Consider the following 14,849-nt stretch of genomic DNA (forward strand, 5'->3'; position numbering starts at 1 on the left):
GCCTGGGAAGACCTGGCGTCAAATCCCTCCGATGGGGCAGGAGCATGCTCGAAAGCATTTTTATATCCTTCAACGCCATTGACCTATCCCACAACACCCTGTTTGGCGTGGGGATTTATCTGTTCCTCAAGTGCAGCGCTATGTGAGGAAACAGTAGAAATATAAGCATATTTGTGGTCGGAAAAACGGAGATAACTTTTGAACGAAGAATGCTTTATCAACTTGTAGAGAAATATAACTGTACGCGATCGTATCTTCTGGCTACTTCTCGATTTCCTCGTCGTCCATGATTATTTTACCCTCCCAGAGATCCCGCAAACCGGACATCTCAACTTTCTTTGCATGGATCTCTGCTACAGTCAGTAGGCCGGTTTCGAGCGCCATTGTCGCCACGTGAATGATCGGTGGGATATCTTCCTTCTTGAATCCCAAGTGCCCGAGAGGCAAAGGTGTATTTGGCAAGACGTCCAGCGCAGGCTTGAATACAATCTGCTCGCGCGCCTGGAACGTCAATTGAGCTCCTTTACTGGCCTCTGCTGGCTGACCCGACTGATTTAAGGTTGTTGCTTGGGATGCACCAGTGAAGTCTCTATCTGCGCTTGTTCCTGCAGCGTCGTCTCCGTTTCCTGTCTCTAATCCTCCTCCAGATCCAGATCCAGATCCAGCACTACTGACACTGGGCTGTATAACTGCAGGCCCACCCGCTCCGCCATCGATCTTGATATTGGTCTGGGCGGAAGGTGTAGATGACTTTGAGGACACTGTGGTTACTGGGACTTCGTTCAGTATGGGCGAAGAGGGTGAGAGGGTCAAGAGAGGCTCTCCATACACTGCACCTTCTAGTACTGTCGTCGTTCCGCTCACGGCTGAGGTTGCTTCACTCTTGCTAATACCAGAAGATGCACCAGGAATGATAACGTCGAGCGAATTGGATACCGAGGCTTGCCCTAAACCGTTAGCGATGGCCAGTGTAGGGTCATGACTGTTCACTCTCGATAGGGGTTGAGTCCCTCTCAGCTGTTCTGTTACCACGTCTACTCCTGCCATCACGTTCGCTGCTCCGACCGGAGTATCGCCTGTAGTCGCGCCGACAGTTGGTACGACAGCATCATCGGCCAGGTTCTTCATATCGATGAAATTTCTAATGCTCAGCTCCTCCAAGAACCTCTGGAAATTCTTCTCGACGCCTCGAAACAATCGGTAGTCAGTCGTGATATCGATGAGTCCTCCAAAGTCCGTCTTGCAAATGTGTTCGATTACATGACTATCCAGAGCCTGCCAGGACTCCATGATCTGTGTGGTCCTGGGTACCTTGGCAATCGTGGTGGAGCTCGGATTGCGGATACGATCGAACCATTGCTCCAACGTAAACGAGTTCGTCGCACTCTGATCAATAACCTGAAGTATATACTTTTGAAGGCTCAAAAGCCCCAGCTCTATAGTGGTTCTGCGATGAATCACCGGCTTGTCGTTCTCGGGGTAACTCAAGTCTCTTTCAAGTCTTGTCTTTACACCTTGGATGCTGGCATGGGTGCACTCTTTGTCGGACAAAAAGTACGGGAAGAAGGACAGGTTGAGATCGCCGATGGATATCTGCACTCGGCCAACGGTATTCCAGGCTGGGTGGACATGGCCCTGTAAATCGGCCAGATTCGGCTCAGATATTGATGGATGTATATCAGCGGAAGCACTTGGCTGGAGCGTAGATGCTGAAGGCAGTGGCTTCTTGAGCTCCTGCTCGGCAGCTGAAACCTTTTGTTCCATGGTGCTCGTCAGGCGAGACACCAGGTTCTTGAACACGGGAACAGTTTTCGCTCCTGCTAGTAACCGAAGGCCGTCAAGGTGCGCTATTATCACCTGCGATACATCCCGCTCCATATTGGGGCTCTTCCAGTCATCCTGCAAGACCAACCGAGCTGGTTCAACTGCTAGGATGAAGAACTTCTTGTAGTCATAGGACAGAATGGATGTCATCCGTTTCGTCTGCAGAACAATCTCCACGATAGAGCACGGGAAGGTCGGGTGTCGGTTCACCTTTGAAAGAGTCTCCAGGGTGATGCCCTCCATGATCACGTATCCTTCCAGCCAGCCACGATCCATGGGCAAGAATTGGAGATCAAGCGGACCTATAGAGATAGATGCCGATCTCGGGTGGAAAGGGCGAAGCTTCGTACGAAGTCGAACCTCGTCCAGTTTAAAGTCCATCTTGCCGATCTGCGACCCAAGATCGCCCGTGATCTTCATCTGTTGCAAGCGCGCCACAACAAAGACGTTATATCCAAGAAAGCTCGACTCGCGCTTTTCGGATACCAATACCGCTCCTGTTGCAGGTTCAGCAGCTCCAGTGCTCGTAGAAGGGCCGGCAAATCCTCCTGGGGAAGGTTGAGACAGGGAAGACGCTTCAAATCCTTGAGAACCGCTGGTAGATCGACTCGCAGTTAGTCCATCACGAATAAGATAGTTCGCCTGATCCATCCAGATCATCTTCATCAGCACAAGGATCTCCGCTTGTCGCAAATCAAAGTCCACGGCTATCTGTCTGAAGTCGACCGTTACAGATAAAGCCTTCTTGTTAACGACGGCCTGCCTCTTAGTCTCTGCGACGGCATTGAAGATCATTCCTTTGGTTATAAGGCGGAACCCCTTGTCCTGTGAAAAGATGTGGTGTGTATCGGAAGACGCGCCCTCGAATGTACCTGCGATTGTAGTCGAAGAGTTTCCTGCTCTGTCAGAGTTATAGCTCATCAAGATATTGCCTTGCTCAAGAGTCAAAACTGACATGACCTTGGCCATGGGCTGGCAGTTGAACTCGATCCTAGTTTTCTCAATAAAGAGGTAGCAAGTAACGACCAGCTCCTGTCGCTTGCCCATCATCTGCTGGAGAGCGTTGCTATCCTGTCCTGAAGACGAGGGTGCAACCAAGGCGAGCTCATCTCCTGAATTGCCGGAAACATGCGCCGTCGATGATACAATGGGTACGACCATCTCCGGCTTTGAGTATTGTCGCTGCTGTCGAATCCCAACCTTAAGGCCAGACACGACGTCCTGAAAGAAAGGTACCAGCGATGGGTAAAAGGTGTTCTCGCAAGAGTGAATGTTCACCTCGGCGTGTACTCTAGGGGGGCCTGCTGCCTCGAGTTCCAAAAGGTTATCCCCCAAAGGAATACGAAGACTTGTCCAGAGGGAAAGACCAGGAATAATAAACCGATCCACTCCCGATACCTCTGCTCCCACATGAGCAACGTTGGGTTCCGAGTCCATAAACTTGGATGCCTTGGGGAGCTTGGAAACGTAGCTTTTGGGATAGAAGCGGCAGACACTAGTCTTGCATTGGAATGTATTCTCGATCTTCCAGATAACGTTGCTTGAGGTCTGCGGTGTGGGCACTTCACCCTTGACAATATTCGGCGTGTTCGTCGACAAGGCTCCTTCGGATTTGGTAGTCGGCACTGCAGAGGCGGCCTGCTCGACTGCCAACGATGTGACAAGCCCCTTGCTGTTGTCGTAGACATCGCTGAGTGTGTTGATGTACCGAACAATGTTAGGATCGATATCGAGTTCAAATCCAGAGACGGTAGCCTTGGATGAAACCTTCTGATGCCCTGGAGAGTCCTTGGTCGCTTCGACTTGACAAGCTATACCGGGGAAGAGCAGACGGTTCATCTTGGGATGACTTCGTGACCGAAAGTGCTCGTCCTTACTCTGGTCGAACCTTGGCACGAACTGGGCACACAGTTGATTCAGCTCTCCCTCTGACGTTTCACCGCTTTTCGTCAGGATCGTAATAGAGGTGGCAGAGACCATGAAAGCTTCGACTAGTCTCTCGCTGCTGTCCATAATGTCCTCGCGCCGGTCCAGTGGAATCGCAACCGCCACGTCGTCAATGCTCAGAGTGATCTCAGTGGCCTCGAGTATGGAGCGCGTGTTATCCTTGTAGGTGGGAACCTCAACTTCAAGCGTTTTGATGATCCGCTTGGTATTGTCAGCCAACTTTGCCATGTCCGATGCCTTCAGTTCCTTCCGTCGTTCCAATTCGTGAGTGTAGTAAGAGTAGAGCCCAATGATTCTGCTCACGGATTGAGGCTGCATTAGGGCATGAACCTTCAGAAAACTCACGTAAAACGAGTTGACAGATGTCTGCACCACATGGTCCTGATTTGATACTTTGGGTCTGAAGTTCTGTACGTTGAGTCGGATGGTGATATACGCCAGTCGGAGCTTCCGGGCGCGGATATCCTCCGCTCGCGATCCCATCCGGATGTTCCCAACATGGTGGTTCAAGGACAACGTGATGCTCTGAGCGTACAGCTGCCAGGCCAGCTTATTTTTGACGATTTCCGAGGTGGGAGATATAACCGACGCAGGGGCAGGATTGGGGTTGTTGGTGATGAAACCTTTGAGTAGATCTGATTCGAAATAAAGAACAGCAGAAGGACTGACAGCAGCGATACTGAGTCCTACCAGTGACACATTAACAGAATACAGAAGAGTGGAATCACTCGGAGTGGGGGTTATCGCCGGTGAAGTTGGCCCAGGGCCTGTTTTCGATCCCTTCGACAGGATGTCGATGAGTTCATTTGCCTCTGCACCCAGGAGTGATTGTGCCGTCAAGATATGGTCCAGCATGTTGACATTCAAGGTCATTTCCACAAAGTCGAAGGACATTGAAGATTCCAGTTTCTTGGGGTGGCGTGCTCCGCGAGCAAGCGCAGAAATCGACGCACGCCTTGTACGAACAGGAGTAGCGGAGTCGACAACGTTCATTACGCTGCCGGAGGCGCGGATAACAGGCAGCGAGAAGCTAGCGGCATGCTTGTCCTCCTGAAGCCTCAGACGGTCACCTCCCCTCGTCTTTGGCTGGTTCGCAATAAAGTCCACGGACTGTCGGAGCAGTTGCGCAGTGTATGTGAGCCGAGGCACGGAGTACTGGAGCCCTGGGGGAACGTCGTGAAACATCACCATCAAGTCGCCGGCTTCGTACTGGAAGAGGAGTGACGGCAGCATGTGAGATTCGAGCGTAAGGGTCTTGAGAACAATCTGGACCTTCAACTCCCGTAGCGTAGAGGGCGTCACCGTCTTGGGCTGCCGCTTTCGATCAGCCTCCAGCTCGTTCATGACTCCCTGGAACAAGAAATCGAAGCTCTGCATGTTCTCCTCTCGCCAATCCTTCGCGAATAAATACAGCTTCAGGATGCTGCGTGGTAGGGCAATGTTCACTTGTTTGAATGTTACCAGAAGGTTGATAACCTCGCGAGGAACGCTGGCCTTGGTTTGCTTGGGCCGTTTCGCGGGCGTGAACTGACTGAGAGTAGCCTCTGAGTTTATTCCGACGATCCCGAACTGCAGGAGCTCCTTGGTCGGCATTGGGCCCGCATGGTCCTTGGAGTACACTCGTTCCTTGAGCGAGGAGTTAATGCTGCTGATGTTGGTGGCGATGGAAGCGATCAGTTTGTTGTATCCCGATCTCACTATCGGAGATCCATCTGGATTGGACCCAGAGCTTTTTGCCACAGAAATGCCTTCAATATCCTGGTTCGGGAATGTACGCTGTTTTGCGAAGTTAAGTGCAGAGAGTTGAATCTGCGAGAAAATGATTTGGGCCGATAGATTGTGCGCCGTTAATGTGATCCGAATAGTCTCAACGACTGCCATGCCGTTGAACACGACGTCAAATCTGTTGATAACCTGCAGAATGGTTGGCCCATCGTCTGCATTGGAGACTGCCGTTGTCTCGCGAGGCAAGTGGATGGACTGGCGAGGGGATGAAGGATCTAGTTCAGATACAGACAGTGCGCATGTTATTTAGTATTTTTCAGCGACAATTGTACTCTTGCACATTGAGGCCCCATCGATGATGGTATGCCATGACAACTTACTCTCAAAAGACCTGCGCACATCTAGGGGACGCTTGTCAATCGCGGATTCGAGAATCTTGTTAACCTGGGGCGTGAAAATGCGCTCGATCCTTAAAATATGCCTTGTGAATGCGATGATAACAGGGTTTAGATCGACTTCCGCACTCTTAAAGCCCGTCTTGACCGCAATATCGAGGAAGCCTGTATTAAGCCGATTTGTCTCATCCGAAATGGGGACTCCTGGGAATAGCCCTGCCTGAGCAAGCACATCGGCCTTGTATCGTGACTCGAATATGAGCTCAAGGCCAGTGATTCTTGTCCGGTTCTCCTGTTGTTCGTCGTAGATAGCCGCCTCTAGCTCACCTAGACTCAACTGTATCGAATTAGCGGAATATCGCAGTAGCTCGTACATCCAGGACTCTTTCATTGTTGCCGCGCTGTCCGCATCCAACACACGCTTTCTCTCGAAGACATCCGAAAACAGTCGACAATGTCGGAGGTCGTCCATTTCCCAGCTACGCCATTTAGAAAACACAGCGATCACAATGTCGTACATCGTATCCGTGCTAAACGACTCTAATTCGGGCTTCTTCAATGCCTCCTGCAATGTATTCGAGAGAGTCGGTGGCATCAGGCGCATGCAATGCCGAATATGCGCAAGCAGTTTCCAGCCATCATCATTTCGGTAGATCATCGTTCCCAGGCGTAGCGTTGTCGATGGTCTGGTCAAGAATACAGGGTCGGTATTGATCGCCTTTTGAGCCGAGAAGCGAGCGATTTCTGAAAACAGAGTCTGCAGCTGCTTGGATCGACGAAGCTGAAATCGGTTAAGAATAGTCTTAAGATCCTTTACAAAAGTCAACCAAGAGCAAATCGACCCGGCGACGATTTCAGCAGACTGGTTGATAAAAAGCACCGATAACTTCTCCAGGTTCGCTGAAAAGTAGTTGGGATTAGCGGTCCGAATCAGTCGTAGCTGAAACCGCTCGAACGAAATGTCGGCAATGACGGGCTCCTTCAGGTAGCTAAGATGATTGATACCAAGATGAGAGAACTGATGTCGTGCGTCCGGGATACCAAAAATCCTGGCTGTCGAGGCGGAGACAAAGCGGGCATTTAGCTTGAACCTTGAAAAGTCCACATTCGCTCTTGACTCGACCACCTTAAAGGACGCGATATGGATCTTCCCTGGCTCGAACTTCTCGAACTCCTCGTCCTCGTACTTCACTGCGGCAATGATAGCAGCGTCATCCAGAACAATGTCAATCGCGCATAGATTGGCACCAGACAGCTCATATCGCGTCTTGATCATGTTGATATCGTCAGCCCCATTGAGCGCGTCGGGCATCATCACGTCCTGAATAAAGCGGAGGTGAACACGGGGTACGTTGACCATAAACTGCTGAGAGTGCATTTTGCTGGGCTGCATGCGCGTCAGGAGTTCGACATACTCCATCTGAGTGACGTCCAGCATGGTCTCTAAATCCCATTCCTGAAAGAAGAACAGCGAAATCGTCAGAGATTGTTGCGCGTATGCGATGTAGTCCCGCCCATCAAAGGCATCATACCTCCGCATTGATTGCTTCGAGAAACTCCTGGATAATCTTGAGCAGGATGGGGGTCAGCAGGATTTTAACGTCCTGAGTCGCCTCAACAATAATTGTTGTCCGTTTTTCATCGGACTTTTCGTTTCCTTTCGGCTGAGCGGATGAAATCGAGCCGTGGTAATCTCCTTTGATACCAAACGCCTCATCAAAGTTGGCACGCGGATGATGTCTTGGCACGTCTTCCAAGATCTCCCCTGACTATGCACATGAATATTGTGGAGAAGACAATGCGGTTAGTCTTTCATATACGTTATCACGCGATGATCGAGAGCAAAGAACAACGCAAGACGCGGTACCTGTGATTGAGTGAACCTGACTCTGGGCGGGGGCAGATACGGTTGTCGGTGGTAAGCTGCTCGGGTGCTTGACACAGTATACCTCTTGAGATAGCTGCTGTATGGAATTGATCTCGCGGGGACTGTGGATGAGTTTTTAATCTCATCTGCCTCTGGGCCTACTATATTTCATAGATTGAGTGAGAACGGTGACTCCAATGTCAATAATTGCGCTGTCCAGGGGCAATTCACTAACCTTGCAGGATCTCTGTGTAGTCATATTCACTCTCTGAGTCTCCCTCCTCGCTGGAGTACCGAAGTTCGAGGTCGTCAGAGTCGATATCGGGCCAGTCACGATCGTTAGAGCCGTGAGACTCACTTTCGCTTCCGGAGTCGCTCTCTGCAGACGCACCAATAGAAAACGAAGAAGTGGACCTATATCGCATTTGATTAATTTGTTAGTGTCGTATACACAACCTAGCTGCCAGCCGCCATTTTCAAATCAACAGCTTTTTTCAACTATACCTGCGCACCGATAACCTCGGACCTGAAGATGCTGAGCTCGCATTTGAAGCGTACTCAAACATAGATCCATCCTCGCTTGGCACTTCTACAATCGAGTCACTGCTGCCTATCGTATCACCTTTCATGGCTAGGAGGATATTAGCTGAACTGTTCGTTTCACTTGTCTAGCGACATTTAAAACTTCAAACATACCTGCTGGGTCGGATGTAAGGGGCGGCACATAAATGGTTCCGAAATGGTTTCCCTTCAGGTTGGGATGCGGTAATACTACCACGCGAAAAATAACATTAATTTTTGAACACGAACAGAAATGTCAAGCAACTGTACAGGAGTTTTGTATTTCAATCCGCAATACCTTTTCTTGACTCTTGTCCTTTCCTGCTGTATATGTAAGGGCACCGCAGCGTTTCCCTGTCCTGCTCCCGAACGAAAGCTTGCTGCTTCTCGCGTCTTTCTCTCCAGTCACCGGCTCCTTGATACACCGTGACATCGAACGCACAATTCAAACTAGCGATCTCCACCCAGGGTGCATGATCTTGGTGCGACTGTGAAAAGTTTGCGCCGTTAGTCAACAAGTATTTGGGTTTCGTAGAGTTTGACATGGATGTCGCCATTGGACCTACCGGGTCTGGTTCTCCCTTATGGTCATCTTTGCTAGCGTCAGTCAACGCCATTGAGCGAACGAGCAAAGACTGCATTTTCACCACCACTCGCCCCATATATCGCTCATTGATAACGTCGTCGAATTGCACGATGATGCCGTCCTTCAACAAGATCTGACTGACAACATCTTCGCCCCAGATAGAAATATCAACTTCCTTGACACTAAGGTCGACGAACGTAATATCAGGCGGTATGACAGTCGCGTATTCGGGTGGAAAGGCATTATCTCCATCCTTTAGATTGTATACAAATGACTTGGCAAAGGAGGATACGCCCAGAAGGAATGAAGGCTTAATCTGGCCGTATATTGACCCTATATCTAGGGTCCAATTCGCAACGTACGTCGTCGTTTTGGGCAGCGGTCCAAAGAGTCGATGTGCATAGATTGAAATCCCTACATAGCACAGTTTTACAGAAGACAATACCCGTTCAGCACTATTTCCTCTGGAAAATACTGCAATAGAGGCCTCTTGTGAGAACTTACCATCAACGAAAAGGTAGTTATGATCGCCAGCGGACGGCTTTACTTCGGGGCTTCCAGCGTCCCTGATATCTCTACTCCATGTCAATGGACTCACGTTCACATGCATATCTATTGTTTGTCCGAAAAGTGGCAGTGGCAAAGTCAATTCGTTTGCTCAGCTTTTTTTCTCAGCTTGAAACGAATGAGTACAGAAACACAAGTATTACCCATATAGACATCCAGGTTCCTAAGATCGAGCTGCAATTCGGCGCAAGTAATCTGTGAAAAGTTTTCGCTGCTGTAAAGGTTTTCTGGCAGCATGAGTGTGGTGTCTGTGATAAGAAAATGAACGTAGACCTCAAAGGCATCGCTGGGTGGCTAAGGATAATGAATGTGAAACACAGGTGTTATTCAACTACGCCTTTAACCATGTTTTACTTGCGACTGATGCCCGGTATCGTTGCATACTTTGGCATCGGCTTGCTTTTGCTCCGCCTTTTCCGTTCCTACAGCATCAATTCGCTTCTTCCGGTACTCTTCCATTGTAACAAAGTTAAGATACAATCCCGCGTAGTTATCCATCAAGATGAGGATGTAGCGAACAACGTTTCCAAACATCTTGATCGTCACTCCGTGGCCCTAATATCGAGATTGAGTCACCAGATAAGTACATAAATTTCCGTATTGCGTGGTGAAACTGGCGCTTAAACAAAGTAGGTACCTTAACATCGAGATTCAATGATTCGAGATGGCTGGGGTCCACGAAATCGTAGTACTCGTATGTTCCTTTGATAGCAACAGACGGTATAGTTGCAAACTTCTTTGAGTCGGCTGTCGAGAACTCTCCAAGCGTGTGGGCGAGCGGCAACTGGATCTCGAGACCACCATTGCGAATCTGAGAAAAGGAAACGTGTTAGGGCGGAGAATCCAACGCCGCGTTTGGTGGACTGCAAAACAATACTCTCAATAGGCTTAATTACCTCCACATCAAATGTGATGGTAGTAATTTCGGGGCTGTATTGCACAAAGGGTAGGACGACCTTGCAGTCAAGGGCCTGTCCGGCCGCGATGATGAACGCTATCGATAGTAGAGAGGAAGCGTTGAATCTTACCGAGCGGCACTATAGAAAACTTAAAAATTCTCGGCTTTATCGCCAGAAGTCGTACCATTTTCGTCAATCTCAGTCGGCTCATTGATGATGTTATGCTCGTTCACGTAAGTATATAGCTGGAAATTTGGTAACTTGATATCGAATTCATACTTGAACGGCACAAAATGAGCCATGTCGATGGGTGGTCCTGATGTCCAGTCTTTGGAGAGATCCTGAATGAGCGTAATATGGTCGCGAAGAATAAAGATCTTTGGCGTATCGAGCGTGATTTCAAAGTCCCAATCTCTCTGAGCATTCCAGACCAACGGGTTCTGAAGCTGGCATACCATCTATCAATGATCCGATAATGCCATTATTAGATGCGGACTGACATGCGTAGATCTTGTGTTCAACTTGGACTTGCCTTCAGTTCCTTGAGATTAATGACAGGAGCGTAGTTGACACTAGATGTCACGACAAGATTCTGTAGATCGACAAGAACGACATTCTTGTAGCCATCAGCACCATAAACCATGGGGATGTCGACGGAGATCATAGAGCCATGCGCAGCCTTCAACTCAAGCCAACCGTACGGTCGCATTGACTTTCCTCCTTGCACAGCTTGGAACTCAGGGTCGGTGTACTTCCAGTCCTGTTTTTAAATTGAGAAATATGCGGGTTATTCTCTGCACACATTTATATAAAGATGATGAAAAGAAAATACCGACATTCACGTAAAGACACTTGCTTTTGATTTCTCTTGCGTTGGAATTTTGATGGTAACAGAAGAGCTGAAGGTCACCATGATCTGCAGGGCGGCATGAATACGGTCTTGGCCGGGCATGGCCTCCACCATTGGGCTCAAAGTTCGATAGGCATTTGGAAAATAAAAGTTTTGAATCTCTGAGCGCTGTCTATCTGCCCAAGGACCGTACGAGATCACTGCTTCGTCTATGATTAGCTCCATCCCCCATTCTGGCGGAAGATCATACTCAGCATGAGGGCTATTTTGAGAGGACTCGGGCACAGTTCCTAACAGAAATACAGACCATTAGCACTCGGATCAAATTATTGCAATACATGAATCGACAACAATGTTGCTCAGCCTACCCGCGATGTCTGTGTAGTACCGCAATCCCAGCTCATTACATTGTAATACATTGCGGACCATTGCGTACTCGCTGAAGCTGTTTTCCTTTAAATTTTCGTAGGATACATTCTGGTTGTAGCGTGGTAGACCATGCCACTCTTCTGCTACTTCCCGTGATACTCCAAAATACGAAGTCCACGTAGCCTTCAGTGGCCGAATAATTTGTTGAAGTCGGCTTGGTCCGCTCGGAGGTCTGTTTTGAGTGTCATCCATGAAAGAAGAGTTGGTATTAGAGCCAATTCAAACACGCAACAGGAATAGTTTACTGTGCCTAGATTTTTGAGCTTACAAACGAGTGATATCTGGAATATCGGTTCCCATATGTCTTCCAGCGATCCCAGTATTATAATCCGCGTTTGGTTTAAAATCAATCGACGGCGTTTCAAAGGTGACCAGAAGAACCGTCTTGTATTTATCCAGCGACGAGCGCGTCTGCAGCATGCGAGAACAAGTCAATGAATGTCAGACAGAGACAGGGCTATATTTCATATTAGATATCCTCAGTATAACATGTACCTTTGTAGCAGAGTACATTCCATGCGCGGACGGAAAGGAAGCGACAAGAAGCGATGGCAAATGAGCATTGCCCATAATGATGGCGCCAGTTTCACAGACAATTTTGACCGGCAAGCAACGTCGGAACCAAGAGTCTGCTGGCTCGTCATCCTGTTTTTCAGTGTCCATATTTACTAGAATATCAGATAAAAAAGGGAAAAGAACCGTCAATGACAAGTCTGCTTTTGATAAATGTTTAATGACGCTACATGTTGTCCTGCAAGCTTACCAGAGACACTTGGGTTCGCAGCGTCCGGAGTGGTGTCAAGCGGCATCCCATCCGGATTTAAGCCAAGAGTTGTGGCGAGCACGTCGTATGCTGGCGTCCGGTTGTACATAAACCATTCAAGGCCAACAAGATGACAAGTGATCCTGCAGTTGTCCTCGTCTGTTGTGCCTATCGAAATCATATAGACGAGTGAGCTTGTTGCGTTTTTGTGTTAACATCATGAGTTTGAGCTGTCAGCATTGTCGCTTCGCCATACCAGCACCAGCCTCCTTTGATCCGGTAGAATCCTCGGGTATGGGGTCATCTTCGGTCCTTACATTCCACAGCCAGTATCGAAAGGAGACGAATCCGTGCAAGACTGTGATAGATTGGTTTCTTGAATGATAGCGAAAGTTTTTGAATAGAATTCTGCCGCCTAAAGGCGCAATCTGCAAAGACTCTACAAAGATAAGAACCAATATTAGTATGAAGCCTTTTTGATGGTCAGTCGTGTTCCCACATCCATAGTGCCCCTCTCAGCACTTTGTAAGAGAACACTAAACTGAACAAAGGATATTACACCGCCTTTTAGGCCTTAACAAAAACAGTGCTGGTCAACTGTGCCCCTGCTGATATATGATTATCTTTATCCAAACGGATTCAATGAACATAAACATCAACAACTACACCATCTCTGTAGAACTGACGCATCCATATTTTTGTCATATCTTGGTGTACTGTACAAAATGCATGTAATATAGAACGTAAAGGGATTCCACGGTACCAAATTCAATGTAAGCCTGCAAATGTCGCCAGGTGAACCATCTGATGAGCTTGGATAGAAGCTGGGCGAAGACTCGACTTGCATAGAAAAGGAAGAAAACCGCGACGAATATCACAACGAGGCAGTAGATCAAAAAGGTCCAGAAGGCCGTGGTCGTGTTATAGTCCACCAGGTTGATAGCACTTCCTGCCATGGTGCGTGAGACAGGTGAGGTCTTGGATGCTTAAAGAACAGCTAACGGTTATAGTTGGTCTAGCATATAGCAGGACGCGGTGGTCTGTGAAGGATACTGCGGGTTGAAGTTGGTTTGTCGTCCTGCTAACGGAAAAATACAGACTTCGACTGTTCTGGATAAAAGAGCAAGCGTGGAAGGTAAGAGAGGGGAAAGAGAGCAGAGAATGCCCTCTGTAGAAGGGGATGGGTTGAATGCGAGAATACGATTACACACTGTTGGAGGGTTGTGTGTGCGAGTAAGCGATGGTAGCTGAGGTGATGCTAATGAGGATGATGGTGGATCGATGAATGCGTTGCCAGCTCACACTTAGACGGAAATTAGTTGAGCGTGGAGCTCAAGGGGGTACAGAACATTTGAACGCGTCGCCTACGCTTTGTGGGTGCACTCTCCAGCCAAACGAAAATCAATACACAGCGCATGCCTCGATAAATAGACACTTCCACGCGAGGGAAGAGGATGTGGCTGAAGATGTCTCGCTGACTACGACCTCCAAGTGGAATGTCTACATGCGCATCTAGGTCGGTTGCCACTCAAGGTCGCTCTAGACAGCATCACACAGGGATAGCTATGCAAAACTGCACATGCAATCTCGTAGAAGTGTCCGCCTAGTATTGGTCAAACCATCGTGTCTGGTGCCTATCTAGACTGCACACTCCCGGCAAACTGCACTGATACACCAGTACTTTTACTGTAATTGCTGCTATAGTACTCATTCCTCGTAGCAATGTTTGTAATAAGGATGGCTCCAAGGCATGTGCCTTCTGCTTGGAAAGAACGGCGGCACTCAAAAAGGGAGGCTTTACAAGAGCAATTGACAATACAGCCTAGTACTCTTGAGCGCTACAGTGGTGAGTTCATGCAACTTCAAGCGACCAAAACTTACTTACACGGATCTCTCAATGGAGCACGCTGAAGAGTATCTGTCTTCAACTGGAAGTCTACCATGTTATCCTATGCCTTTTTAAGTCTTTATCTTCACACGATCGTGGTTTTATGTGGCGCATTTTTTTTTTTTGACTGCCTGCGAACTTCAACGATGCTCCGCCGCTTACTTGTGCACCGTCTTGTGAAAGAGCCAGCTGTAACAAAATTCTAAATTCTAAAAACTGCTCTACAATAAAAAACATGAGCAGACGCCTAATAAAAATGATGCATGACATCGTTGTGTGCATATTGCGAAAACGTGGAACACGACGACGACAGGTCGGAATTTTTTTAATAGCATTTCCGGGATTGCCGCAAAAAGAGATTTCGGATACGAAAGAAAACTATGCTGAAAAAAAGAGACCAAAGGAGTTGTTGTTATTCTAGGCTTACTGAGTGCATGGGTATAGTAAAGCCTCTGTTCGATCTGTCCTTGTCGACGATTTTTTTCATGAGGGATCCTCCTGGACGCGCTCAAACCAACTATAGGTCATAATAATAACGATATATCCTG

The 14,849-nt window shown here is 48.3% G+C and overlaps 1 protein-coding gene across 1 annotated transcript; it reads right to left on the reverse strand.

The window, feature by feature from the left end:
- Positions 1 to 192: 192 nt before the first annotated feature.
- On the reverse strand, positions 193 to 13,744 carry BC939DRAFT_40483 (uncharacterized protein). Its single transcript, XM_051552815.1, has 23 exons — positions 13,177 to 13,744; positions 12,670 to 12,852; positions 12,414 to 12,581; positions 12,146 to 12,318; positions 11,919 to 12,061; positions 11,590 to 11,822; positions 11,228 to 11,511; positions 10,904 to 11,131; positions 10,556 to 10,829; positions 10,369 to 10,466; positions 10,110 to 10,283; positions 9,857 to 10,027; positions 9,616 to 9,766; positions 9,410 to 9,517; positions 8,886 to 9,319; positions 8,618 to 8,807; positions 8,455 to 8,529; positions 8,263 to 8,389; positions 7,994 to 8,172; positions 7,759 to 7,919; positions 7,424 to 7,660; positions 5,877 to 7,347; positions 193 to 5,771 (listed from the first exon to the last, which is right to left on the reverse strand). The coding sequence occupies exons 1-23, from the start codon at positions 13,367 to 13,369 to the stop codon at positions 262 to 264; spliced, it is 10,965 nt and encodes a 3,654-aa protein (XP_051415383.1). The 5' UTR covers positions 13,370 to 13,744; the 3' UTR covers positions 193 to 261.
- Positions 13,745 to 14,849: the final 1,105 nt, after the last annotated feature.

The sequence above is a fragment of the Gamsiella multidivaricata genome, assembly GCF_025024155.1.
Source record: "Gamsiella multidivaricata strain RSA 2152 chromosome Unknown BC939scaffold_12, whole genome shotgun sequence".
Lineage (NCBI taxonomy): Eukaryota > Fungi > Mortierellomycota > Mortierellomycetes > Mortierellales > Mortierellaceae > Gamsiella > Gamsiella multidivaricata.